Source organism: Paramormyrops kingsleyae, chromosome 9, assembly GCF_048594095.1.
Source record: "Paramormyrops kingsleyae isolate MSU_618 chromosome 9, PKINGS_0.4, whole genome shotgun sequence".
NCBI classification, from domain to species: Eukaryota; Metazoa; Chordata; class Actinopteri; order Osteoglossiformes; family Mormyridae; genus Paramormyrops; species Paramormyrops kingsleyae.
Window position 1 is genome coordinate 30,888,555 of NC_132805.1, and position 27,133 is coordinate 30,915,687.

Sequence of the window (27,133 nt, forward strand, 5' to 3'; positions counted from 1 at the left end):
AGGAGAAGAGAGAGGAGGAGGAGAAGAAAACAGAAGAGCAGAAGAGGAAAAGGGAGGAAAAGAAGAAAGGAGGAGCAGAAAGAATGAGAAGAAATACAGAAGAGAGAAGAGAAGGAGAGAAGAGAAGAGGAGAGAAGAGGAAAAGAGCGACAAGCCAGCAGAGGCCAGCAACGCACAGGAACCCGACGACCCCGCGACAGGCGTCAAATGAGGACGGCGGGTTCTTACCCTGCATGTCATCAGCCAGCATGGAAAACACACCCACCCCAGCCCCCCTACCCCGCCCCCCGCCCCCCGGCCCGCGCCTCAACAGATACCGCCTGGACAGGTGAGGTACACGGGCCAAACCCAGGCCGCTTTGATAATGAGGACCCAGCGGAACTCGTGGTGGGGGGGGGGCTTAGGCCCACACAGCAGCTGAAAAGGAAAGGGGTCAAGAGGTCAGACAGACACACCTCTCAGCCTATGGAAGCTCGGGGCGTCGCCATGCCAACAGCCGTCTGTAACCAATGTGACCCAAGGCGGGGAGCCTCTGTATAACGGCACCAGTCTCGTAACGTGCCGGCGTCTCCGAACTCAGCAGACGCGCAGTGACCGGCCCTCTCCGGCCCGCCATCGTTTACCCAGTTGCCGATTTACACTCATCCATCATTCAGCATCACTGCTTTACTGTGATCAGGTGCAAAGCGAAACGCAGGTAGACGGCGGCGATAACGTAAGCCGCCGCTCTGCTCCGGCCACCGCGGCGATTCCCGCTCGGCTCGTCGCACATCTAAGAAAGGACACCTGTCATGCCGCTGCGGGGATTAATGCGGAAAATGTCACTGCAAGTCTCACCGACGAGCCACATCATCATTATGCTTGATTTCAAAGCTCCGCGATTCAGCACCGTCAAATCGCACGGCGGGTATGAAAGCCGTCCAGAGAGGGAAAAGGTCACAGATACGGAGAGAACGAAGGAGGGGAAAACTTTCAAAGAGCAAAAAATATATAAGAATAATAACAAAGATATTTACCCCCCCCTCCAGTAAACGGCAGCGGTATGAATAGACCATCACCTTTGGGTGACCTGGAATGTGGAAGGGGGTGTAGAGACACCACTGCCTGCTTTGGTAAGAGAGACAGAGACAGCGAGCTGCTAGCCAGTTAGCCACGTCATTCATGCAGACAACTGCTCTTAAAAAAACGAATGAATGAATGAATGAATAAGTTATTCTTGAGTCAGATGTCGGCAAAGAGCTACTTCGCTCTTAGCGGCACAAATCAGTTCAGGCATGAAGGATCTAACCCACAACTAGAGCAGGTAGGACCAACCAACCAGATATCTTGGTCCCGCCTCCTCTACGCTTGCACCCACCTCGTCTACAATCTGATTGGTTTTCTCTCTGGACCAGTCATTTTCAGGTGTAAGGACTCATCGAACACTGTAGCGGAAAAACAGGAAAGCTCTGTGGCTGAATTGCACTGTGTCAGTAGAAACTCAAATCAGATCTTGAGTGAATAAGCACTCAAATACCTCCACAGCTACGCATCTGTCATGACTTTAAAGTTCACAGCAGCATCGCGGCACACTGGCTCATTCAGAGCTGTGCCTACTCTACTGTACTCTACTCTACTCTGACTGGACTGCCCCATGCAGCTCTAGGTCAGCTTACTCTACTCTACTCTACGCTACTCGCTTCAGACTGGACTGCCCCATGCAGCTCTAGGTCAGCTTACAAACACAGCCACAATTTGGGGTTTATACACCTTCCTTTCATTATGATTCCAGAGCTGTTGACCCACAACGCAGTGCTGACCATAGCATGCCGGCGGAGCGATGAGAATTTCCGCTCATCACTTATGGGTGGCTCATCATGCTGCCTGGGTGCCTGACACTTCCGGGCCTCCTTCAAGCCGGCGTCTCCTCTGCGTTTCCCGCACTGCAGGTTTCCTCCTAACTCAGCACCTTGAAAAGGGGGTAAACCGCATCGAGCGTCCTTAAGCTGGTCAGCTCCGAGTGCCTCGCAGCCGCTAAGCACCTTTTGGAAGCCGTACGAGGCGGTTCAACAGGCGGCGAGGCAGAGAGCCCTCGACCGTACAGGCGAGGACAATTACGCCTTGGCGGCGGCGGTGGCACTTGAGAGGGTTATTAGGATTAAGGAAATCTGTAAACAGCCTCCGCCTAATCTCGACAAAGTCCGACTGTCATCTGGGAGTCTAAAGCGAGCCTGAATCCCAGATCGGCAGCAGCTTCGGGACAGTCTGTGCAGCACACGCTCATCTAATGGAATTATTATTTACAGTCCCTGCTTATTCTGCTTATCCGGAACAAAGAATAATTAAAAAAAATTGTGAATTATATTTCCAAGACCTGGGTCTGAGGGGGCAAGGGGATTTTTTTCCACTCTCAGTAGAAGGACCCCCCCCCCCCCCAACACCCTTTCAGCTTTACAAAACATGGCAGTCAGACTTGGATGTGATGGAACGATAGAACGTGCCCAAAAACAAACAAACGAAAACAAAAACTACTAAACTAAACTACTGCTAAACAGCTGATGATTAGCTAAACGTCCGAATAAAGCAGCATGTTCAAATAAGCTATTTATGAAGATTTAAAGAACTACTAAAGTCTTAAATGAAGTTTAACATTCCCCAGACATGCGAAGCAAAGACTATCTGGGAAGGAATGAGCATAGGATGAGAACACCCTCCCCCCCCCCCCCCTAACCAAAGTGCGTGAATGTCGGCAGGCCATCCATCACGTGTTTGTGAGGGAGGGGGCGCGTCCGGCCCGGCAAATGGAAAAATCTGCCCGCGCCAGTGGAGCTGAAAAGCCACTCCATACATTTGTTTGATAAACAGCAGGGGAGCGCTGGTCCGGAGCAGGGAATGCGGGGGAGGCCTTACAGACCGGGGGGGGGGGACGACTAATGTAATACGGCAGGGCCTCCCAGCTCCGTGCCTCGTACGCATCCCCACCGCGCCGTCTTAAGCTCACTCCCCAGGAAGTGCCGCAAGCTCGCTTCCTCCAACACCCCTGAATGAATTTCAGCTCCCTGGGTCCTGGTTTCCTGCCGGGACATTTACCTACTCGCTGTTTACAGATAACCGTCTGCAACACCATTTATCATCGGGGCACCATTATTGCCAGAGCCGGATTGTCTTTTAATCAATTGACGGTGCGACCCCTTCAAATCGCCCGTGGGCCAGGCAGCCAATCATCAGATGCCATTTCTGACGGTCCCCCGTTCCAATTTCATCTCTGTCACAATAAACCGGCAAAGCCGGAGACCACTACGCTGTAATTGCCGAGAAAATTTAAATTACAAAGTGCGCGTATGCCTATTTAATTTCGCTTTAAGCTTAACTAATGATTTATTTTTTCTTGCAAACTTTTGCAATGCTCCAGTGAGGGAGCCCCTTTAGCCAATCGCACTGCTGGCGTGTGCCTGTTCAAATACACACAGCGACGTGCCCCCCAGCGCCGATCTAAAAAGCCAGGTATCAAAGCGAATTATTCTCACGACGGAAAGGATTACGGCTGGGAGGGCTGGGGGGTGGGAGGGGGAATATAACAGTCATATTCTACAAAGGCACTGGCGAGGGAAGAGAAATTAACAGGCTTCCTGCACATCTAAGGGGAATCGTGGTGCACTTTTCGTTCTAAATGAAATCTTTAGAAATCTTCCACATGTGACGTTCTGAAAACAAAACGCAGAAACTAAAGGGCTAGCAGCGTGGCTAAGCAGAAAGGGTAACATGGCACCACTCGTGGTCTGGACAGCGTAATGCCGTTGCGAGTGAAATCGACAAGCCGTGTTTACATTCGCTCCCGCAGATGAATCACAGGCTCCGCCCCCCCCTCCTCCTCAAGGGGCCTCGCTAATGGGCCTGGAAATTTCTAAACCCGAAGGTCACCACCAGTTCCACGCAGAACCCAAGTCCAAGTGGGTCCCCCGAAGAGACGATCCGACGCGGCTGTCCTAGGTGTGGTTCAGGGCGAGGGGGCCACGACGCAGCTTGTCCCTTTTGGGGGCTATCACTGCAGGGATGGCCACGCAGGTCACCATCAAGTGAGCTTGTTCACATATGCCCCCCCCCCAAAAAAAAGAAATGAGTATGACAGAAACCATTCCTCCTCACTCTAACTCCATAAGCAATTACGCTACGAGAAATCCAATGTATCTACCCCCTACTTCATGGGAGGGGGACAATTAAATCTGTCTGAAAGGCTGGCGTCCTGAGGGGGGGGCTGCTATCCCAACGCCACCCCCCATGCACATCAATGCATCTCTGAAACATATGCTAGCTAAATGCCCCCACGTCATGCCACAGGTGTGAAGAGCCCCCCCGCGTGTGTGCCGGGCAGGGACTTGGGGGGGGGGCTGTTCCAAAGGAGCTTCTCCTTGTTTGACAATAAGCAGTCATGTGACCAGCAACATCGATCCATGGGACACGTGTCTGTAAGAAGGGGTCTGGCTGGCTAACAGCAGACAATGCACTCTCCCCTCCCCCTCCTACTAGGCAGGCCTCCTCTCCCCTCCCCCTCCTTCTAGGCAGGCCCGCAAACCCTCTGACCCCACCACCCTCCTCCCCCCGCCCCCTCCTCAATAACCGCCCGATAGCGCTCACAGAAAGGCTGTGAAATAACAGGCTCATATTTTCAGGTCAGCGACTGGCTGCCGATAAGGGCCATTGTTTCCCGGCCGTCTCAGCCTCTGGGACACGGCCTGTCGGGGGAGAAGAAATCACTCAGGAAGCAGACAGCGTCTGCCCCCCCCCCCCCCAGTCCCTCCCCCCCCTCCCTCCACGCACATACAATCTCCACAGGGCATCGAGCTGGCCAGACACGCTCAGGAACTGCAGCGGTCGGGTAACGACTCGGGAACTACACATGTGTAACGCATTGTTGTATTCAGAGTAACACCCACACCCACAAAATCACTCATGGTGGTTCCTACCTTTGTGGGGACTGTCTCACTGTTCCTTCATTTCTATGGAAAAAAAACTAATCCCAGCAATGACGACCTTAACCCCTACCCAGCCCTAACCTTACCCATAAGCAACCAAACAAAATACAAGACTTCTGCCATTTTTAGTTTTCTGATTGCAGTCACAAATGTTTATGACACACACACACACACACTCATGTTCCACACGCGACCACCCCCCCCCCCCGCCCCGAAGAAGCTCCGGCAGTAAGCGTGGCCCACCACGTTCTGCCGTCCGCGCCTAGCAACAAGGCCCCAGCCACGTAACGCAATTAAACCCCCGAAAGCGGCACGTCCGAGATAAATATTCCAATCATGTAAACGGCGTTCCGAGATTATGAGCCCCATTCAGGATCGCTGAGCGGAGCAGAGCCACGCGGAGTGTAGCGGAAACGGCTCTCCCCGCGCCGGCTGCGCTTATGCAAATAGCACCCGGGTTTTAATTATTGTTGTTATTATTTTCTCTTAACATCTTCATTCACACCCTGATTATTTCTTCCCAAACAAACATTAGCGCAGCCCTGCACTGCGCCCTTGCTGGGGGGATTGGGGGGGGGGGGACAGTTTCATAACCCATCCCACATACAGTCCCTTGGAATTCCTCAGGTCTCTAATTGAACTTTGAGGGGCTATATTAGTTTTTTTAATTTTACTGTAGACAGGAAGGGAAAAATAAATTAAAGGTATCCCTAAAAGACATTAATCCTTCTGGCCAAACCCCACAAATCCACCCACAGCCTCATTTTTTAAAGGACGCTGTGTTTTACTTACAGGTATCGGAAAGGCAACAGACAGAAACACGAAGGAGCACTGCGGCAGTGTGGTCACGCCACCCAGTAGGAGGCGCTGGTCAGTACACTCCAGCCAAATGTGCTCACACACATCTCACAACACCTTTTTTACTTCTTTGTTAAAGTGGCAGAACACCGTAAATGAGTTCCCTCCCAGGCGCACAGCCCAGGGCGTCCCTCTGGCCTGTAACCGTCGTACTCGCAGCTCCCGGAAATAGGGAAGTGCTTTTGGGCATTTCGCACACGCATCCTGTCGGAGGAGACGGAGCGGTATAAAGCAGGCCCTGCCGTAAAGGAGAACCCCCCACCCCCCAGCAGAGGTTACCCCCAGGCCGGATTTAAAATGGCTGCCTCAAAAAGCTCCACAGGAGATTCCCTCAAGAAAAACTTTGTCTCCCTCTATAAACAGACAGCAAAACAAGATGTCCGATGGACAATAAGGGCCCTTTCAATCATAGCCTCGTTCAGGGATACAAGGTCTGGGTGGTGGCGGTGGGGGGGTCCTCAGCCATAACCACCAAGATAAATCTAAGTGCCCCCTTCCCCCACAGTGAGCGGCCCCCTCCCTCGGTGTCCCTGGCGGATCCCCCAAACTAGGTTAGCTATCCTCACAGGTGTCGTTCGAGCCCAAGGGGTGGGGCCGAGGGGGGTCACAATTATGAGGTCAGCCGCTGCCCGTTCCCTGACAGACCTCTACATCATAAAGCACCCACCCCCCCCCCCCCAAGAAGTCCCTGAGCCACATGCTCGCCTCCAGTCTCCCCGAAGTTCATCCAATTACCCCCAGACGTCGCATACCATCCAGATCCTAGTCGAAAACTTCGTGGGCCATTGCCGGACCCGGGAAACGGGGGCTCGCCCGAAGACGGCAGGGTGCAGTGCATCCCCCCACCCCAAAGAGGCAGCTGCAGTGGGATCAGGCACAGTAACGCTCCTTCTGCACACAGAAAGTGCTTTAACATGGCTACGGGGCATTTAGACACAACTGCACTGAATTACATTTTTTTTTTTTATTATTTTTAATGAAAAAAATTAATAGGTGTAAAATTCAATTTAATTTAATAGGTGTAAAAATTAATGCTAAATCTAATGAAACTAATATTGCAAATCAATTTTAGACTTAATTGAATTTCATAGGTGTTTCCAGCTGTAACCCTTTCACAACCTTCCAGAAGCCATTCTGTTGACATGAGGCAAGTGACGGCAGACAATAAAGAGTCATAAATATATGGTGGGGGGGGGGAATGATGTCTACAGGGAACCTAGGTGCCACCCCCACAAAAAAATAAATAAATAAAAAATCCCCCTAACAAAAGCACAGACCACCAGACTGTAAGCTAATGTGTTTAACATTTTAGTGCAATTAAAATAAGACATTAATGCTGGGCCAGGTGGAGGTTATTTAAGCAGAAAAGCTAATGCTGTAATGTTGCTGTAACGCGTGTAAGCGGAGCGCGTGCAGAGACCCCACAAGGGCGGTGTGGATCACATCGCTGATGAAGACGAGCCTAATTTGTTTCCACATGTTTTTCTGTTCTTTCTGGTGTATGAAGCCCCCCCCCCCCCCACGAAGAGAACAACATGCTGGACAGGCGTCTCGCGTGGGATCTGAAAGTTCACTGAGGCAAAGGCCGAGGGCACCTCCAGGAACCGCGGTGCTCCCCCCCACCCACACCGGACCACCATACCTCATGACATGTCAGACCGACATGAGATCGACCAATAACCACAAGGCAACTAAGACTCACCAACCTGAATCCGCACAATGAAACAGCCTGAGACAACAGACTCAGGGTTTTACCATGACGGGGCTTCTGGGAGCTCTGGGGGGGGGGGGGGGGGGGGGCACTTCACCAGGTTCCTGCCATTCAGGTGGGCAATCAAGTGACCGCCTGTGACACGGCAGGGACCGTCTCCAAAGCAAAATCATCGGCACGCTCCCAGTGTGTTTGTGAAACGAATATTTCATCCACCACAGGACGGTTTCATGGCAAAGTGAAGCATGTCCAGCTTGTTTAGTCATGGAGACGCGTAAATCTGTAAAAATACCAGCGTGCCACCCCCTCCCTTTTTATCAAAAACACAGATGATGTGGTACTTTGGCCATGCTCCCTGAAAGGCCTGTGACATCATCGAGAGCGGGTGCCACTGGCAGACATAAAGCCACGACACCGGGACAGATCCTGTGAAGAACAGCAATTCGGCTTGCAGCGAGTCAACAAACATCTGGGACGGCAAGGTCCGTCTGTCTGCATGACAACGACAAGCCAAATCTCACAGGCCACGCCATTGGCCAGTCCACCACCCCACCCCACCTCCGCTCCTGCTGGGCGACCAATGGCTGAGGGAGCAGAAAAAAAGTTACCAGGGTGCAGTGCTCATGAAAAACTGACCAACTAACCCATTAAAAAGCAAAGGGATGAACACAGAGGGAACGAGAAAGAGTGACAGAGAGGGTGGGAGGGAGAGAATAGGCCCCATGAAATAAAAACAGGTACAAATCTATAATCAGACATGTGATTAATGCACCCCCCCCCTGCACGAGATCAGGCAGGAAGTAGAAAGTAACACTGACATTCATAACAGTACCTGAACATTTCCTTAGAACCCAAAATGGAGGTTCACCTCTTCCATGACTCCTGGAGGAGGGGCAGAGGAGGCCAAGCTGCTGTACCCTAAAATAACCCCCCATCACCATAACCTGAATCAATCTGAAGAGGTCTCCCAAATCCTCGTTCCCCGAACAGCAAATGCCTCGCCGGGGGGCCTGAACCAGTCTGTCCCAAGGGACACTCCCAAACCCATTCCCTCCCTTACTGTCACACAGTGCCCCCCCCCCCAGCCCACAGCCGTACCCTGTCAGGACCCTGGGCCCCCCTTTCCTTTTTCGGCACCCAGAGGGCAGCCTTTTGGCTTGCTGCGGCACTGAGGCATGCCAGACACCCCCCCGACGGTCACCGGTCACCCCCGCCACCCCCGATTGATGATCCCTTTCCCATCTCATTGCATCTTCACACCTGATTCGTATCAAACCGTCATTTGCAGAGGATCCCTAATGAACCCTCTGCTCTGATAGCCATGGCGACCCCAGGTGACATTACTGCTGCTGGGGGCCACATTAACTGGGGAACTGCCAGTGCCCCCCACGCGTGCCCCCCCGCCCCCCATCCAGGTAATTGAATCCCCGGTTCAGACGACGGTGGCGACGTCCTCTAGACAGAGCCCAGAGGCACCGTCTCACCTTCCTAGGACCGGAAACGGAGCCCCCCCCCACCCCCGTACCCCAATTACCTCACAATGCCAACGGCACCTCAGCAAAGCAGACGCGGGAAGGCGGATCAGATGGCCGACGGGGAGGTCCATCGAACACGGGGGCGTGTCCAAGTGAGGCTGCCTCAGCCAATCAGCTCCATCCCTCACCGCACTGCCACCCCCAAATCGGAAAAGCCAGATGCATAAATGGAACATCACACCTGGACCTACAAGGCCCGGTCAAAGTGGGTGACTGGCTAAGTTCAAAGGCGGTGGCCCCCCTGACCCGCCCGCCCCCCCTCCTTACCACCGCAAAGATATGAACACTATCACACGGCAGCAGGGTGATAAATTGGGTTCCAGAGCCCAGTGATCATTTTATGCTTGTGCCTCCTCACCTCCCATAACCAGCTGAGAGGGCCCCCCCCCCCCCATCCCCATACGAGCCATGCTCCAAGATGGGAATGCAGGAACAAGAAAGATTCTGCCAAACACTGTGTTTATGGGGGGGGGGCGTTATTTACTTTTAAAATTTATAATTCATTGAATCTCAGTTGTTTTGAAAAGGACACGGGCACCTGTGGGGGGAGCCAATAAATTCAATCAGGGCCGAAGGGGGGAGACGGACGGGGGCGAATGGAAAAGCAGTTACGGCAGAGATGAGTGCGATCTGTGGCAGCACCCCGGGCCGGCACACGGCGGGGGTCAGGACGGTGGGGGAGGGGCCGGAGCGGGGGCACTGATGGCTTTCACCCGGCACTCTGACCCCCAGCACTGCCTCCCCCCCTCACTGAAGGCAGGGTTGGAGCCCCGCCATTGGTTGGCCTGCTAGAGTCACGTTGGCACAGTAATGGATCATAGCCATGAGCAGGAAGGGGGGGGGCAGGTCGTGACCTCCTCTATGTTACCAGCATCTTAACCAAAAGCAGAGCGACAGTGGGGGAAGACGCAGGGAGGGGCTGGTGTAACTGGGAGCAGCGCGGGGGGGGGGCGCAGGCAATAGCGGCTGCCTGGGTAACACCAAAAACCCGCAGTGATGGCGTGGCCAGAACAACCATGTGGTTCATCACTCAGCCTCCATCAAGGGTCCAAGAGGAGACCCCAGATGACATTCATAATGAAGCAGCCTGCAGCCACGACCAATGGCGGAAAGCTCCGGCGTAGACCAAGCAGCCCAATGGTGGGCTGCGGCCCGACTGCGGCATGCCGTGTGATCGCTCCCCTTTCACACCCGGAGATCCGTGTTGAAGGACTCCCCATGCCAGATGGGGAAACGCGTCCACAGTCTGTTCGGTATAAGATGAGTCCAGCGACGGCACCAAGGCAAACCTCTCTCTCAGTCAAAGTCGGCCCGACGCCCGTTACTCTCTCAGAAACCCTGAAACGCACAGCGCTGAACAGCGAGTCGCAGGGATTCACCGCTGATAGGATGGAGTCCCTTCCCCGACTGGACCGAACATTCACCAAATCCAAAGCAGAAACAGCAGACACACAGTGTATCAGATTCACCACATGCAGCAAACCTTGCAGCCCTTGGAACACAGAACCATCAGCAAGTCACGACATGTGGAATTATCCCTAAATGAAAATAATTTTTTCACAATGAGAACGACACATCTTCGAAACTCATTAAACCTTCACCAGTTTCTCTTTGAATTCAGTCACATTCAGGAGGTGTGGATCAGGGTGGAAGCCCTGGAACATGCAGGAGATCTAGCAAACAGATTTAACAAAAAAAAAAAAAACAACGACCCCCCCCCACCCCCCACATGACCACCATACAGGGGGTGGGACTTCGTCTCCGTCTGGAATCACATCCAGCAGAGGCAAGAAGAGGATCGGCAGGGGGGTGGGTGCTGAATATTCAACGAGTGGGTGGCGTGGGGGGGGGCTTACCCTGTGTTGATGGAGATGATCTCGATCAGCGGGTTCTTCCTGATCTTCGGCAGGTCCAGACGGGCCCCCCCCAGGCGCTTGCCATTATCCTTCTTCTGACCCAGAAGACGAACTGAGTGCCCTTGAAATGGCAAACAAACAGCAGTCAGGACAGTGAAGCCCCCACAGCACGGCAATAAAGCAGCAACTATTTACATTGGCAGGGGGCATGAGACAGAAGGGCCCCCTGGGGAGGTTACAGAAAGGATAGCGTGTGGTGGACAGAGATGGATGGATGGATGCAGGCCCCCCATCCCTGAGATCCATCCCAGCATGCTTGTAGTAAGGCCACAGACTCCTCCCAAATCACAACAGCTATTACTCTTCGTACCATTGGGAACCCTCCCCCCCCCCCCCCTTTCCTTCGGGGGATCCAGATAACAAGATCAATAAAATCAAGCATGGTTAGGGGGATGGGGGGGGGGGAATCAGTGGGGGGCTCACAAGTCTGCAACCTGAACAAAGTGAAGATCATCATCGCAAAGAACCAACCAGCAACAAGCCAGCGGTCACGTGGAAATTCCACAGTTACGCGATTACAGAGGATGGGGGGGGGCTCACAGTGGGGCCCAGTGATGGGCTCAAGGATCCGGGTTCTGTCCCAGTGCCTGGAGCTGAACTCCCGGTGGCCCCCATTGATGCCATCGACAGACGAGCTCGCGCTGAACCCCATAACCAGACTGTCATCAGTCCGCAACGTCCCAAATCGAAACAAAACAAAACGAACAAGAACAAAACATGGCAGGAATCCACAGACCAGAATCACGAAACACTCCGGGTACAGAATGGCACCAAAACCCAAATTTAATTTCAGACTTCATGAAAGAGGCGTCCTGCCAGATCTGCACCCCTCTCTCAAATGTCTCAAAGACAATTTCGGTTCACTGGTTCTGGGAGGAAACGCATCTCAAGCCGCACCACTACTAAGCAGGCTCATAACCTACCGGCACCACTGCCTGGCCCTCCTCTCAGCTGGGCTCAAAACCCATAACTGCCTGAGCTGCTTCATTTCCACACACACACACACACACACACACACACACACAATTCAGGGACGCTGATCCGACTAACTGCACATTTTACTTGGAAGGCTGAGCCAGGATGGGATTTGAACCCAAACCCCAGCCCTGGAGGTGTGGAGCTACAGTGCCAGCCAACTGTAACTAATGATAATGGTAATTCTCCCAGCCACTTGCCCCCCCAGGCCTTGGCGCCTGCCTTTTGCCCCTGTGATTTGCCCCCCTTTTACGTGAGTCCAGAACAGATGCTCCTCTATCATCATTTTGGGTTTGTTAACCCCCCCCCAAGCCCCAATAACATCCTTGCTGCTCGGTCTTGTTCCTTTACAAAGCAGCTGTTTCCTCTGTCAACCAACCAGATTTCAACTGTGGCCATCGCCATCCATCACAGGCAGCCAATCAGTGGCCCCCTGTCTGGTCATGTGATGAGGGAATGGATGATTAAAAACAGGAAGTGTCCTTAACACTCTATCCGTTTGCTCTGATGGATGCACAGAGGTCCCTTTCTGCCCAAAATAAGTCGCTGAGGTCATAAGTCCAGCCAGATCACACTACAACCTGATTAAACCAAACATAGTAATAATAAATGTGACATTAGCAAGGAGGAAGAACAGAATATTCACCAGGCAGTAATTTGGGGCAGGCATGGAGGTGAGGGGGGGGGCACACTCATATAATCCCACACTGGAGATTTAGTGAGCCGGTCGATATCTCAGGGAGGAAACCCGTCCTGGGACAGAACCTCCCGGAGACGTGACAGCATTTCTCCTATGGCTCAGTAAGCCCCCCGATCAGAAACAGGCCGGCCAGCTCGTCTGAAGAGAGGCCGCAGCCCCTGCCCCCCCCCCCCCCAACCCCCATACCAAGTCAATCCGATTTAGAAGTTTACAGGCAGCCTACGGGGAGCAGCGCTCTTTACACTTTTGTTTTCCACTGGACCCCCCCCGCCCCCACCCCCGCTCCCCCGGTTCCATGGTGGAGCGGTGTGATGAACTCGCCAGGGATCCGGAGCAGTAACCCACAGGGGCAAGGCGGGGGCCACAGGCGTCTGACGAGTGGGAACAGCGGGGGGGGGGGGGGGGGGTGCCCTGCCTCACCATCAAAATGCGATTAGAATGGTGGGGACACGGGGCAGAGGCTATTTCATTTTATTCTTTTTAAGAACATGACCCGTTTTCAAATGAGAGCCTCACTTTGAACCCAGAGTAACTTCAGGCCAAACCCCACCCCAGCCCCCCCACCTCCAGCTGGGACGTGTAGGGTGGGGGTGGATGCCCATGCCCCAGCGCTTTGCTACATGGCATGCATTCGGGGAAGGGGGGGGGGGAGTTTAAGCCACCACCCCTTCCCCATGCTTCGGAGGTGGGTGGAAGCTCCACCCCCCCACTACATTCTGGGATGGGTGATACATCCCCCCCCCCCCCAACTACTGGCGGAGAAGCCTGCTGTCACTCCAGGGCAAGTGCTCACAGAATGCATCCCAAACGTAATAAATCATTTACTGGGTGACGTGCGCAGTCCTGCCTTATTACCACACAGATTCACTTCCCCAGTAACGAACCAGCGACTGGGAGGGGCCCAGACAGCACACCAGACCGGAGAGGGCCGACAGAGCTGGGCCGGTACCCAGCGTCCGGCCAACCCCCCCCCCGACGGCTCACTGACAGAAAAGATCTCAAGGTCACGTCTGATACACATATTCTCGGGGGGCCCACACGGTCATTAATCTCCCTACCCCCCCCATAACCCCTCAGCTCTCTACACAAGCGATGGCTCCGCGTCGCGGTTAACCCTCGGCATCCTGCAGCTGGGAGGCGCCGTTCCGCCTCGCTGATTTAGCGTCAGAGGCTGAAAACCCCAAGACCACGGACCAGCACCAGATTCCAGGATCACTGTGACAGCAGGGGTGTCCCGCCCGGGTCACGTATGGGGAACTTTCCAGATACTCACCACACGTCCACTGTGATATTTTACCAAAAAAAAGGTGCCCAGATATTTGGATGAGAGCGGTGAGGGATGTTTGGGGGAACGCGAGACTTAAACATGCATTAATAAGCCATAATCAGGCAGCAATTCAAGCATTATAGGGCGCTATCCCATCACAGCAGGTACCTGACTTTTGGTACTTCAAGAAAGTACCAAAAGTACGCTACTTCAAAGTGTTGGCTTTCCACTAGCGTAAAAACCGGTACCTGCACTGAATGACATCACAGCGCGAGGCGGAGTATTTTGTACAGAATTCAAAAAGTAGCTGTAGTGTATTATAGGGCCGCTCCATGTGTGATATACACACACTGCTTTTGCATGAATGCTGCATGCGTTCTCACAGACCATCATAATCACTTTCATCCATGCTGTTTAAATCCTACACAGATTTTTGAGAAATTATGTTGAAATACCCCACTATTTATTAAAACAAAATGACACTGCAATACTCAGAATTTTTCCCAATACTGTGCTGTCCTAGTAACAAAATACTTTATTACTTTGCATGCTGCCCTGATCTCTGCTTCTGCCGACCAGATCGCAGTTAAAGCTTGGGTCACTTCATTTGTCCACGTATCCATCATCATCATCATCATCATCATCATCATCATCATCATCATCATCATCATCATTATTATTATCTCATTTATTGCTGTTTTCTGAGTTTGCAACTGTTCTCAAGATGGCGGATGTATTGTGTTTCGGCGGCAGGCTATTTGCGTAAACATTCAACAAAGAAAGCGTTTCAAGTCCCAACCCAAAGTACTGAAGTACCAAAAAAAGTATCCGGCTGGCGCATTCGGTGCTGGACCTTTTGCTACGGCTGTTTCAGTTACCCCAATTGAACATTTCCTTTCTGTTGTCAGAAGTTGATACGTCCCCGCCCCCCCCCCCAAAGGCCTGGTCCCCGCACTCCGCACACCGTCCTCTATGAACCGCGCTCCACCCACCATGGACGACGGAACCGCGACTGACCTTTAACAGTCTCATCCACCACCTCCACCACGCGGTCGATCTGCTGCACCTGCAACACAGTGGGGGAGGGGGGGGGCACACACTGGTGATGTATGACGACACAGGGAGGGGAAATCCATCTTTCACCCTCCCCCAGCTACGTCTATGAGGCACCGTCAGTTTGTGGGGGGTGATGAAATGTGTAGATAACAGGAGAGATAGCAGACGGGAAAGAGAGAGAGAATGTTAAATGCATGAAGGAAAGAGTGGAATCACAGACAGACAGATGGACGGACAGACAGACAGATGGACAGTGATCAGACAGACAGCAATTGGATAGAGAGACAGACAGGTAGGCAGGCTGGCAGTGATTAGACTGACAGAATTCAGACATACAGGTAGATAGACAGCAATTAGACAGACTGACTGACAGACAGCCAGACACAGACAGCCAGCCAGACACAGACAGATGCAACTATAGAGACAGACAGACGTCCCTGTGCCCCTTCCCCCAGTCTCACAGAGTCCCTGGTATGATGGAAACCCTCCACCAGCTCCTTCATCTTCTTGATCTTAAGGAGCAGCTGATTCTGTACAAGCCTCCAGTATCACATTCATCTCCACTGTCACTGCACCCAACAGGGAGCAATCAGGAGATTTCAGTGGCTGCAACAGCAGGGAGGTGGTTGTGAAGTCAGCTATGTGGAGGTGAACAGAGAGGGGAGACAATGGTGCCCCGGGGGCTCCAGAGAGGGGGCAGGATGGTGCCCGGGGGGGTTCCTGAGAGGGAGCAGGATGGTGTCGGGGGGGGGGGGGCGGTCCTGATAGGGGGCAGGATGGTGCCCGGGGGGGGGGGGGGGGGGGGGGGTCCTGAGAGGGGGCAGCATGGTGCCTGGGGGGGGGGTCCTGAGAGGGGGCAGCATGGTGCCTGGGGGGGGGGTCCTGAGAGGGGGCAGCATGGTGCCCGGGGGGGGGGGGGTCCTGAGAGGGGGCAGAATGGTGCCCGGGGGGGGGGGGGGGGTCCTGAGAGGGGGCAGGATGGTACCTTGGTGGGGGGGGGGGTCCTGAGAGGGGGCAGGATGGTACCTGTGGGGGGGTCCTGTGTGCATCACCACGGTCAAGCTCCCTGTCACCTGTTCGCTAGGTGTTCAGCTCATCTGGAGTGACTCCAAGGCGGGACCATATAACGTACCGGCGACACATTAAAGACAAACTCTGGGCTCCATCAGCAGCACCTCTGATGGTGACACTCTCTTAAGTAGCTTAGGAGCTGTGCAATTTCAAGAGGCAGCCTGGGGCTCAGAGAAAACCTCCCCGTCCTTTAATTTGCCTCCATCTTGATAACCTACATTCCAGCAGAACAAGTATTTCCCCCCAGAAATTGCATTTCCATGGATCAGGGCTGCCTGTGGCTCTGACTTTTATACAGCATTAAAGACCCACACAGAGCTCACGTTCCACACAGACACCGAGGTGAGCGAGGGCGTCACACGACGCTGTGAGGTAGACATCAGACAGAAAGACAAATAAATAGAAATCACCATAATCCATAAAAACTAAAAATAGTCGTCAAAGCGAGGCAGCAGTCACAAAATAAGGTAAGGCATTGATCTGTATTGTGCTCAGGTCTGCGAGAGAGTGCCGTCCGGCAGGTCAGAGAATTCAGAGTGAAATTGGTGTTTGACTGGTACCCAAAAGAGTAATTTTCAGATCGAATGAAATCGTCAATGAAGTGGTCAGGGGAACGAAGTCCACAGCGGAGGTCTGAGAAAGAGGGAAAGAGAGAGAGAGAGAGAGAGAGACAGAGAGAGACAGACAAACAGCAAGAGAGAAACAGAGAGAAAAAGAAAGAAAGAGAGAGAGAGAGAGAGAGAGAGAGCACGCAAGGCCGAGTGGGAATGCCCCCGGTCACTGCAAAGCTGTACCTATCAGAACAGACAGTTACTATTCTCCGTGTCACATGCCCCAACTTGCTAGGTAATGTGTGTGTCAGAGTGAGGCAGCAGGCATCCCCATGGGCAGCTACATCAGGACCCGGACCCGAAGCTCCCTCACTAAACGCTGACAGTGCCACAAGACGATGGCTGAGCTGTCCTCTCACGCAAACATGGGGGTGAACCCCATCCCATCCCCCGCTACACATCGGACCGATATCCCAGCTGGGCAATCCAGAGAGCAAAGGAGACAGACGGCGAGAGACTGACTGACATGGAGAGAAAGGGAGAGGGTACTATATTCATGTCCTACAGAAAAACATCCAGGCTGGTGAACTATTTATTTTTTAGCTAAAAAAGGAGAAATAAAACTCAGCTGTAATTATGAACGTGAAAGAGAACAAACACAAAAACTCCGATGGGTCTCAACCCCTGATGGAGGGAATTTATTTGTAGTCAGTCTAGGTGTCAAATGATCTCAGCATCCATCAGAATTCACCCAACAGCCTTTAGTGAGGAGGAGCAGAGCTGCTGAGGCGGAAGGGGAGACAGCGGGGGGCCCGATGGCGCCCCCTGCAGGTCACTCACCCCGATGATACTGAGGCCCTTGAGGTAGTCCATGCGAGGCTGGGCCTGTGGAACACAGCCGGCTACCACCACCTTCTTGTCCTGCTCCTGGGCTTTCCTAAGGGGGTGGAGACTCGGGTGAGTGTGACCAGACAGGGGAGGAGGTCGAGGATGAAGAGGACACAGATGTCACACAGGGTACACATAGACAGGACACAAACAAAGAGATACAAGGGAAACAGATACAAAGGACAGAGGCACACTGGACAGAGGCGACTGGACAGAGGCGCACTGGACAGAGGCACACTGGACAGAGGCGCACTGGACAGAGGCGCACTGGACAGAGGCGCACTGGACAGAGGCGACTGGACAGAGGCGCACAGACATGCGGGACACAGACATACAGGACACAGAAGCAGGGATATCGACAGACAAGACACAGATGCGTGGGACACAGGTGCAGATGAACTTCTCTATGGGCCCTAGACACTGGTAGGGGACCCCAAGGGGGGCCATTTTTTGGAGCTGAAAAAGAAATGCGAGGGGATTAAAAACGACGGAGCGTCAATAAATAGGCTAATCAGAGAGTGGGGGGGCCAGCGGTAAAGCTGACTGATCAGGGAGGGGGCGGGAGTGCTGTCGGTAAAATCAGGGGAAGGGGGGGGGGGATGGGTATCGCACCGGCAGATCAAATCGGCCAAATTTAAGCAGTGTAACTGTTCCCTCTTTTGCTGTGGCCCTAGGCTGCAGTGCAGGACAACCTCTGTCTTACTCGGCCCCCGGGAGTAAGCTTAGTCTTGGTACACAGTCTTCATTTTCGCATATGCTCGTTTTATTATGTTCCCTCTACGTCTGTTCACAATTAGTCTACCGCTCCAGCTGGATAAGTATCAAAGACACGGCACATGTAATGTTAGTCTTGTATCTTTGCACTGTTTCCTTCTTCTGTTGGGCTATTTTCCGTCGGTTTGCTTGGCAGTGACACAACCGATAGTATAAAGACTAAAGGCAGAATAGTCCGTTACTTAATGGAGGATGAGCAAGTCGTGTTGTTAGTTATTTGTTAGTTATCGATCCTTGCGATAACAATCTGCCTTTTAATTATATTTCACTTATATGACCCGCGACATGTTCATGATTCTTATTTAATGTGGCCAGGAGATCGATCTTTCGTTTCCCACAAAATAAAATAACCACGTAACGTTTTCCCACTGATAAGCGCGGGCAAGTTTCACCGCCAGCACTGGAGATATTAGACAAAAGAATATTGGTTAGCAATTGAATTTTCTGATGCAGAATTATGGAGACGCAAGCAAAAAAATCTACCGATGCACTGAGTTACAAAAATAATTCCTTCTGCTCAATTTTTGCTCCGCTACATCTCTTTCTGCACTTCTGCATAACTTCCACATTTGTGCCAGGGCTTGTGGTCAGCCAATCAGCAACCAATCAGCAAGCTATGGCTGTAAGCGCATCCCCAGCAGTTTGTGTTCGTGGGAAAAGTACCAAGTCTGGAGGGAGAGACACACTGAGTGTCCCGTATCCTGCAGGACACACAAAGCGACATCAGGAGGAAGAGACACTTCTAGCCCTCCGTACACTTCTAGCCCTGATGAGGGGTTGGGGGGGGGTGGGGGGAGCTGGAGTCTATCTCAGGCAGCATGGACAGGATGGGGGTACACACTTTGTAAATGACCCACCTAGACCCTGGTGAGATGCACAAGTATGTGTGTCACACCGCAGAAGTCAGAAAGGCAACTTGGAGACAACATCTGTCAGCTGTGACAAAACTTGTGACCGGCTCTGTGATAAAGGCCCAAGCAGGAAGGTTGGGGAGGGACAGAAGCGGGCAAAATCCCACACGGAACGGAACAAGTAAGAAATCAAAGGTAGACACCAGGACGACATCAATAATTTACAGGTCACAATACTACAGACGGGAGAAACATGTCACTTTCTGAAGAGGTTTGACCACAGGGGGAAAAAAATCCCAGGACTATCATAAAATAAAAGGAGAGAATATTCCAGAGAGCAGGAGGAGGAAATCCCCGGGGCACGTTTTCCAGAAATCCACGCAAAATGAAACACAGCTTTCGAGCCGTCTAGCTCTTCAATATTTTATCAAAAGAGTTTACGGAGGCATAAACGTTAATGGGAAAACGGGACCAGACTCGGTTAGAAACTGAGACGGCGTTCAGAAATGGACAGAAAAAAAAGATGAGATTTCACAGGCCCTCCGCAGTGAAGGCAGAAAAGCGGGAGATGTTACATGTCCTAAAACAGACCCTGATACCAAAGCGACATCTCACCGAACGAAAGAGACGCCCTGATCTGACCAAAGTTTAAGTATCACAGGAAACACACTGACACTGCAGGTTAAACACAACACAGGCAAAATTGACGCCTCAAGCCAGGCCGATTCGAGCAGCTTTACACAATTTTTCTATCAAGCCATCTAAATCCTCTTAGAGAGAGGGGGGGGGGGGGGGTTCCATCAGCCTCACTGTTTGCAGCACAAGACCATAAAGTCTGTGCCCTTATGTCACAGAATGCCACAAAAATAAACCGGGGGGGGGGGGGGGGTGGTGGTGGTTTATCATCACAGTTCCAGTCCCCCAGGGTTGAGGAGAAACCTTTTAGAGTCAGGATCTGGGCAGGTTTATGTTTTTTATCTAGCATAAGTTTTTATTCAAAGTGACGTAGATTTTTCAGAAGGCAGGGTCAGACCAGCTGCTGGAGCACCTGGAGGTGAAGGGCCCTCGCTCAGGGGCCCGACGTCGAAATTAGCCGGCCCTAAACCGACAAGCCTGCAACTTTCCGGTCATAGGCTGGCATCGTGACCCGCTGAGCATCACGCCGCAGATGCACCCTGGCAGGAGGAAGGGCAGTCAGGCGTGTCGGTGACCCGCATCATGTGAGGGGCGTCCCCAAATCCCCACCGTCGGAGCCGGCAGCCAAAGACGCACACAATCAGAAAGATGCTTCCGGATGCTTCCAGTGCAGTGCAGAATTAATGGACTTCTCAGTTTTGGGCTGTGTCTGTCAGCACGAGCTGCAGGAAACCCCGCTGGGGGGCGTACCACATGTGAACGGGCCAGGCACATGGACCTGACACCCCCCCCCCCCCCGCCCGAGTTTGGGGGTGACACGCTCGGAGCTCGGGCCTCACGGACCTGAACTGGCTCCAGCGGATCTCTGAGCTGATCTCTGCAGACACCCGCTTGCATCTGGGTCACTGGCCCGCACAACAGCCCCAAACATGACCCTGCGCCCCCCCCCCAGAGCCTCAAGGGGCCCAACTCAGAGACGTCCTGGCATGTTAGCCTGATTAGCTGTGTCACATCGGGGGTGTCAGGAATCAGCCGCCTCGCTGCCCGAGAACGCAGAAAGCTAGGCAACGGACTGTGTGCGACCTGCTGGGTTATGATCCCATGTCCCGCCGGTGAGCAGCATGATGCTAGCCTGTAAACTAAGGTAAAACTGCTGCTTCTGCATAGCTATGTGGGGGGGGGGGGGCATGGGCGGGGGTGAGGGGGCACTGTAATTTCAGCTCAGCTGCCATGCTGACATACTAACACATGGAATCAAATTCCGTCCTCAGTGTGTCTTGCAGAAGCTAAAACTTCAGACCACTCTGGTTTGGTAGGTCCATGGACCGGGAGGACAACGGAGATGAAGAGATGGGCGCTGACACTTCGGCTGGCAAGAATTTGTTTATCGAGAGGCGCAAGTCTAAGGAAAGGAAGGAGTCGAACTGAAAAGGTTAACTATAGGAAAACATGTTCATGAAATGGAAAGCAGACTGTTCCTCTCAAACTACAAGTATTCCATGAACCCAACCTGCCATGTGTCTACGAGTTACAGCTCATGGTCGGGGTCTTCGAAGACCCCTTCAGCTTCTCAAGCTGCCGCCCTACGTTACCCGAGAATGTAGGGGCTGGTGAGCGACGGAAGCTCGCTTCTGGAAGCTTCCGTTGCTAAGGAAATGCCACCCTGAACCTCTCAGACGAATCACAACATGACTTTGAGGTTAACAAGCAGTGCCACCATCACCCCGAACTTTGCCCAGACTGCCTGAGGTGAAACGTTCTCCATCCCAGTACAACAGTGACAGATTATCCAGCGAGTCACAGTGATGATGCACTTCTGCGGCGGCACGCAACACGCAGAAATACTAAACTAGAGTGTATCTGTTGGAGTCTTACCACATAGCGTGGTCAAGGTCGATACGCAACACGCTATCCTAGACAGGATATCCACAGGATCGTCTTAGTTTCTTAGCATGCAGGTGGCTGTGAAGGCACAATGTAGAACAAAACAAGCAGAACCTAGCCATGGGTGCCCCCCCCCAATAAATAGATGGATTGGATAGATTAGATAGATAGATAAAGAGTATGTTCCTTATCTTTTAATATGAATCCGCACATTTCTAAGGCCAATACGGAGACTGTAGTCCTATATCAGACACTTGTTTTTATCATATGGATCAGCTATTAATTTGTTTATTTGTGAAAATGTGCCCTAAACAGTGTTAGTCTTATTTTAAATGATTTTTATTAGTAAGAAAGATTTTTAAATTATTTTAGAATTTGTTGCATTGCATCCTTTTACGATGTTACTATGGCATGCGAGCGCCCCACCCCACCCCCGTCGTCGGGGTTAATTCAGCCCCCCCATGTCAAACTCCACCCCCAATGCCACTGGATCCAGTAGTGCTGGTGATTGGACCCCCTCATGTTGACAGCTCTGCATGGGCACTAGCAACACAGCATGCTGGCTGGGGGAGGGGCGGTGTGTCAAGGCTACATGCTGCCTTTCTGCATCAACGCCACGGAAACACAGAAGACGACGACCAGCAAGACGCCGCAGCCAATGCCAGAGGGCCTGTTTGGCGCAAACTGCGCAGAACCAATGAGGAGCTGCCGCAGACCAACGGCGACAGACGCGGGGGTCAGGGAACAGGCAGGCTGGCCCAGAACCGCGGGTACCGACAGGCCCAGGGAACACACATGGCGCACGGGGAGCCAAGAACACGGGGTGGGGGGGGGGGGGGGGGGGCACGAGAATAAAACGAGGGGCTGTGGTTTGGAGTTCAGCTGAAAAGCTCCATCCAGCCGTTTGTCACAGATGATCCATGGATCAGCGGCGCATCCAGCAGAAGCAAAGACACGGTGGCTGATGGAGCTTGTGGCGCCTTCTTTCATGAGCAGGTAAAGCACCATGACGTGTGAGGGATTCCGGTCCTCGCCGACATTACACAACACGGCAGAGTAACCCTGTCTGCCTGCTGGTTGGTATTATTTCAGAGAAAGACTCAAGCACTGAAGAAACACAGGGGATCCCATGGTGGTGGAACAACTTCCCAAAAGCATCGCCTTAAGTAGCTCCTTTGAATGAGGTTTAGCTGCTCCTGGATCAATGAGCTTTACAAAATGTAAACCATACAGCAGGCATCAGACCTACAAGAGTTTGGATTAGATTCTGAAGAGAGCAAGGGAGGAACTCTTAGCAGTCACCTGTAAACCAATGGGTCCCCTCACTCCAACAAGCATCTTGATGCGTCCCTCAAAGCAAGTCGACAGTCAACGCGGCCCCCTCGTTTAACTGCTAGCACATTTGCCTGGAAGGTTACATGGATTACCATGAAGTCCTACTGCAGCCGTCGTCCGGTCCACAGCTCGACTGGGCAGTTTTCTGAAGGTCTCTCAAGCTGGGTTTAAATGCAGTAGGTACACAGCAGACTAAGTGATCAGATTTTCATTGGCCATAAGACACTGAGCGGAGCCACACCTGTTGTATGCGATGGAGGGTGTCGCCATGGGTGGGGGGTCCCATCGCTGGGCTTGCGGCCGGCAGGCTATGATTGAGGCCGAGACCTCATGCTCCGCTGGCGGTGCTCGTCAAGAGAAGTGGAGCAGCTGATTGATGAGTCTCGCATGGTTGACGTCGGAGCTCCACGGACACGGAAACTCGCAGCGCATGTCTGAGCGCCAAAGCCAGAGCACGGGTGTGTGATGGGCGCCAACGACGCCGACCGTGTTACAACAAGGTCACCCAGCTAGGCTCGAACTCCAGAGGGTGATGCTTGTTAAATGCTGGGCCACGCCGTTCCACAATCACTAAGGGCGCCGAGGTCAATGTCGTTACTTGACAGCCCCCACAGGACTGGGGACGATTGGCTCAAATAAAAAGGGAGTGCTGAGAAAATGCAGAAAGAGTAGAAATCTTAACGGACAGGTGCCATGAGAAAACGGCGCGGACAACAGATGAAAACAAGGTCGGGGCCTCCCACGCGAGCACGGAAATACCCGGAAAAGCGACTACAATGCACAGTTACCAAGGAGAGCCAAAATCAACGAGGCAACAAGGCCCCGAAGTATCTGAAAACGCTCCAAGCCGCGGACATTGGGCATCGACGCCGCGAGACGCCAGCTCAGCCCGTCCTCCGGGGGGTGCCAAAGAGCCAGAGGCTCATTAGGCAGGATACAGAAGACTATTTTCCCCACTTAATTTCCCCAGCTGATTTTTCTTTGGCGGATTGTAGCCGGGCTTATCGTCACAGGCGTCCATACAGACCGGGGGTTTAAAAGCCACTTACTCCGCGTATTATTATTTATTTCTGAACAGAGTCTTTAAAAGCAGAGCGAAGCAGGCACCAAGCCGACTGCCTAATTAAATAGCTATTCAGTTGTCTCTCCCTGAAAATTAATTTACGGGGGGAAAAAAAAAAAATCTCTACCCCCCCCCCCCCCCAACCTCACCCCACCCCTATCCACTCATCAAATGCATGCAGCGGCAAATTAAAAAAAAAAGGTTCAAGGCAAGGTTTATTACTTTAAAAAAGGGAAGATGATTTTAATAGAGCTGGATTCCTGGAGCCGGGCTCGTTAGGAAGCGAAGCGCCCCCCCCCCCCCCCCCCCCCCCACCCGCCTTTTGTAGCCCTTACAGGTTTAGCACACGTCCCTCCTTTTTAACGTCTCGTCTCCCATGATTCCTTTCATAAAATATTCAAGGGCTAAAAGGCTCCAATCCCTCGTGCCGTTCCGTGATATTCACAGACGGAAACGCAGAAGGAATTCGCGGCACACGTACGGCCCCGTGACGGCCGAAGCGTTTCATCACGGTTTGGGGGGCGCGTAGCTAAGCAGCTGATCGTCACAGATAATAATAATAAAAAAAAGCAATTTCCAGAAAGCAGGTAAGGGCTGTCTGCCGGCATGTCTTTGAGAGAGGTGCGGTCTCATCCCTACTGCGTCCTTTCAAACGCTGCCTCTGTCCCCGTCACATTCCAGTGACACCGACAGCAAGTCCACTGCCAAGACCGCTCTGCCCATGAGACTCCCTTCCAGAACATTCTTTTCATTACATTCTCTTCACCTTTTATCCAGAAATAATAAAACAGGAATCAGCTTAAAACTGAATGACTTCTAAACTCACACCCCCGCATCCTACAATCTAGCACGGATATCATAATGATTTGTTAATGATGATGAAACGTTAGTGGTGAAGCACTGTACTCCCTCCGACGTTTGATTTTCCAAAAGAAAATAAAATTAGTCAGCTGTTTAAAAGCCGTAATGCACCCCGGGAGAGTGACACAGAATGAGGCGGAGCAGGGCCACATGGAATGTTCTGGCCAATACCTTTAAAAGCTTAATTTGGTGCCATTTATTTCCCAGGAAACACAGCAGTGTGCACCGTCCGCGGGCATACTGAAGGGCAGCTGTACAGCACTCAGGACCCAAGCTGTCAGAATGAGATGGGCCCCACCCACGGACCTAATTGATTCCAGAGGCACCGCCCCCTCCTCCCAGAACACAGAGCCGGCTTCGCTAGTCCGGAACGTACGATTGCGACGTGCCGGCCATGGAAGTCCCCATCGATCGGACTGTGGATCCCGCGCCGCAGCTCTGAGAGACTTTCCCAGGTACGCCGGGAATCATCTTTTTTCCCGGCTAATTGAGTTTGGCTTCGCCACTAAAAGTATTCCAGTTACGGAGGCAGTATTAAGGCTGACCTTGTAAAGGGCTTTGATCACATGCTGGGTGACAAATGACACAAAGGCTGTGAGCACCTGAGCCTATTTAGAGACCCTCCCCCCCCCCCCCGCACACACACACACACACACACACACACATATCTGGATCAGCAGCAGGATCACGCTCACGGGAGATCAGGCGACTTTTAAGAGGCATAGGGGATGGGCAGCACCCTCAGATGAAGCCTTCACACTAAACACATTATGCACGCATCCCATCACCATGCACGTTAAAATAACACTATAACAACATTGAGGAAAAGGCTCCGTGTCAATGCAGCAAACAGTATCTGCACCATCATTAGAGGCCTGTTCAGGACGGAGGTGCCTGAGAGTCACGGCCTTGTTAACAAACTGTCACCTCCCAGCAGCAGCCTTAATGAAAGGCCTCCCCCAGCATCGGGTTGAGGATGGGGGGGCTCTGCAGGCTGTGGAGTAATGAACCGGGCAGGAGAGGCAACCGTAGGGCAGACAGGCAGGCAAGTGAGAGGGGTGGGGGGTGGGGGGGCAAGGGAGGAACGGGATCCCTGCAGAACCAACGGCTGCCTGCTAGACGCAGGCCGTGCTCATCCCAGCATTCCGGATTTGTCCGCGGGCTCCCCAACACATGCGCGCATCTCATTCTCCCCCCACCACAGTCTCATGGCGCAAACATGCTACAAAATGCGGAACAGCGCGCCGATGCTGAGCATGGAGCCGTTACAATGCTGTACTGTCAAAACCCCGCCGAAGAATAAACACGAAGACGAAACACCACCAAAAAACAAAGAAAAACGGGAAACCACACCAAAGGATAAACAACAGAAAACCACACCAAAAGAATAAACAAAAAGAGTAAACAATACTAAGGAATGAACAAAAGAGTAAACAATACTAAGGAATAAACAAAAGAGTAAACAATACTAAAGAGTAAACAAAGAGAAAACCATACCAAAGAACAAACTCCATTGAAAAAACAAGTAAGCCACACCAAAGAATTAGAGTATACCCCAGAAAACAAACAAGCACCACTACACTCGATACTGATCACCAAAACAGTCAAATGGATCGTCACATTCCACGGCTGCATGTGGACGGTAACTCGCTTTCAAAGAGGCAGGGTCTGTAAGACGCGCCATGGAGGTCACGTGAGGCACGGAGAGAAGAGAGCAGCCGCAGAGCATCGCCAATGGCCCCTAGAGGAGAACCACCACAGCATAACCAAACGGGAGTTACTCCAAAATAACGGCTCATGAGAGAAATGGTTTACCTACATTCACCACTGAACCCTACCTCTACTCTTGTCCATCTTGAAGAGGGACTAAAAATACGCACGTCCCTGGTACAATCACAGGAGCACACTGGCCTGTGAAAAGGGACACTGCCCCCCTAATTCTCAGAAACACTCCAACGAAGCCCTTCATGTCAGAGCTGACCTCTAAGCCCGACAAGCGGAAGTCTAAAAAGGTAAACTGATGCAGCAAGAATTAGACTACAGACTCAACATATACGAAAAACCTCTCAGTCCTCATTAGGTGTAAATCCTAAAACATAACCAGATGAAAACATGTGCATTTAATTCTAATTTTACCCCCATAAGTGTAATTCTGCTAGAGTAGATCAAACTGAAGCCGCGCAGACACATTCACAGACACCGGCTATGCATTAAGAAATCCATCCGATTCTGAAATATGCCGAAACGTC

The 27,133-nt window shown here is 52.3% G+C and overlaps 1 protein-coding gene across 1 annotated transcript in view; it reads right to left on the minus strand.

Moving 5' to 3' along the window:
- The window catches only part of cdkal1 (CDK5 regulatory subunit associated protein 1-like 1), a 203,727-nt gene that overhangs the window by 137,519 nt on the left and 39,075 nt on the right, over positions 1-27,133 (minus strand). The window contains exons 5-7 of the mRNA XM_072716755.1: positions 17,433-17,529; positions 14,932-14,980; positions 10,913-11,033 (exon numbers count right to left, since the gene is read on the minus strand). Of these exons, the coding sequence (XP_072572856.1) occupies positions 10,913-11,033; positions 14,932-14,980; positions 17,433-17,529 (267 nt within the window). The remainder of the gene's footprint in view (positions 1-10,912; positions 11,034-14,931; positions 14,981-17,432; positions 17,530-27,133) is intronic.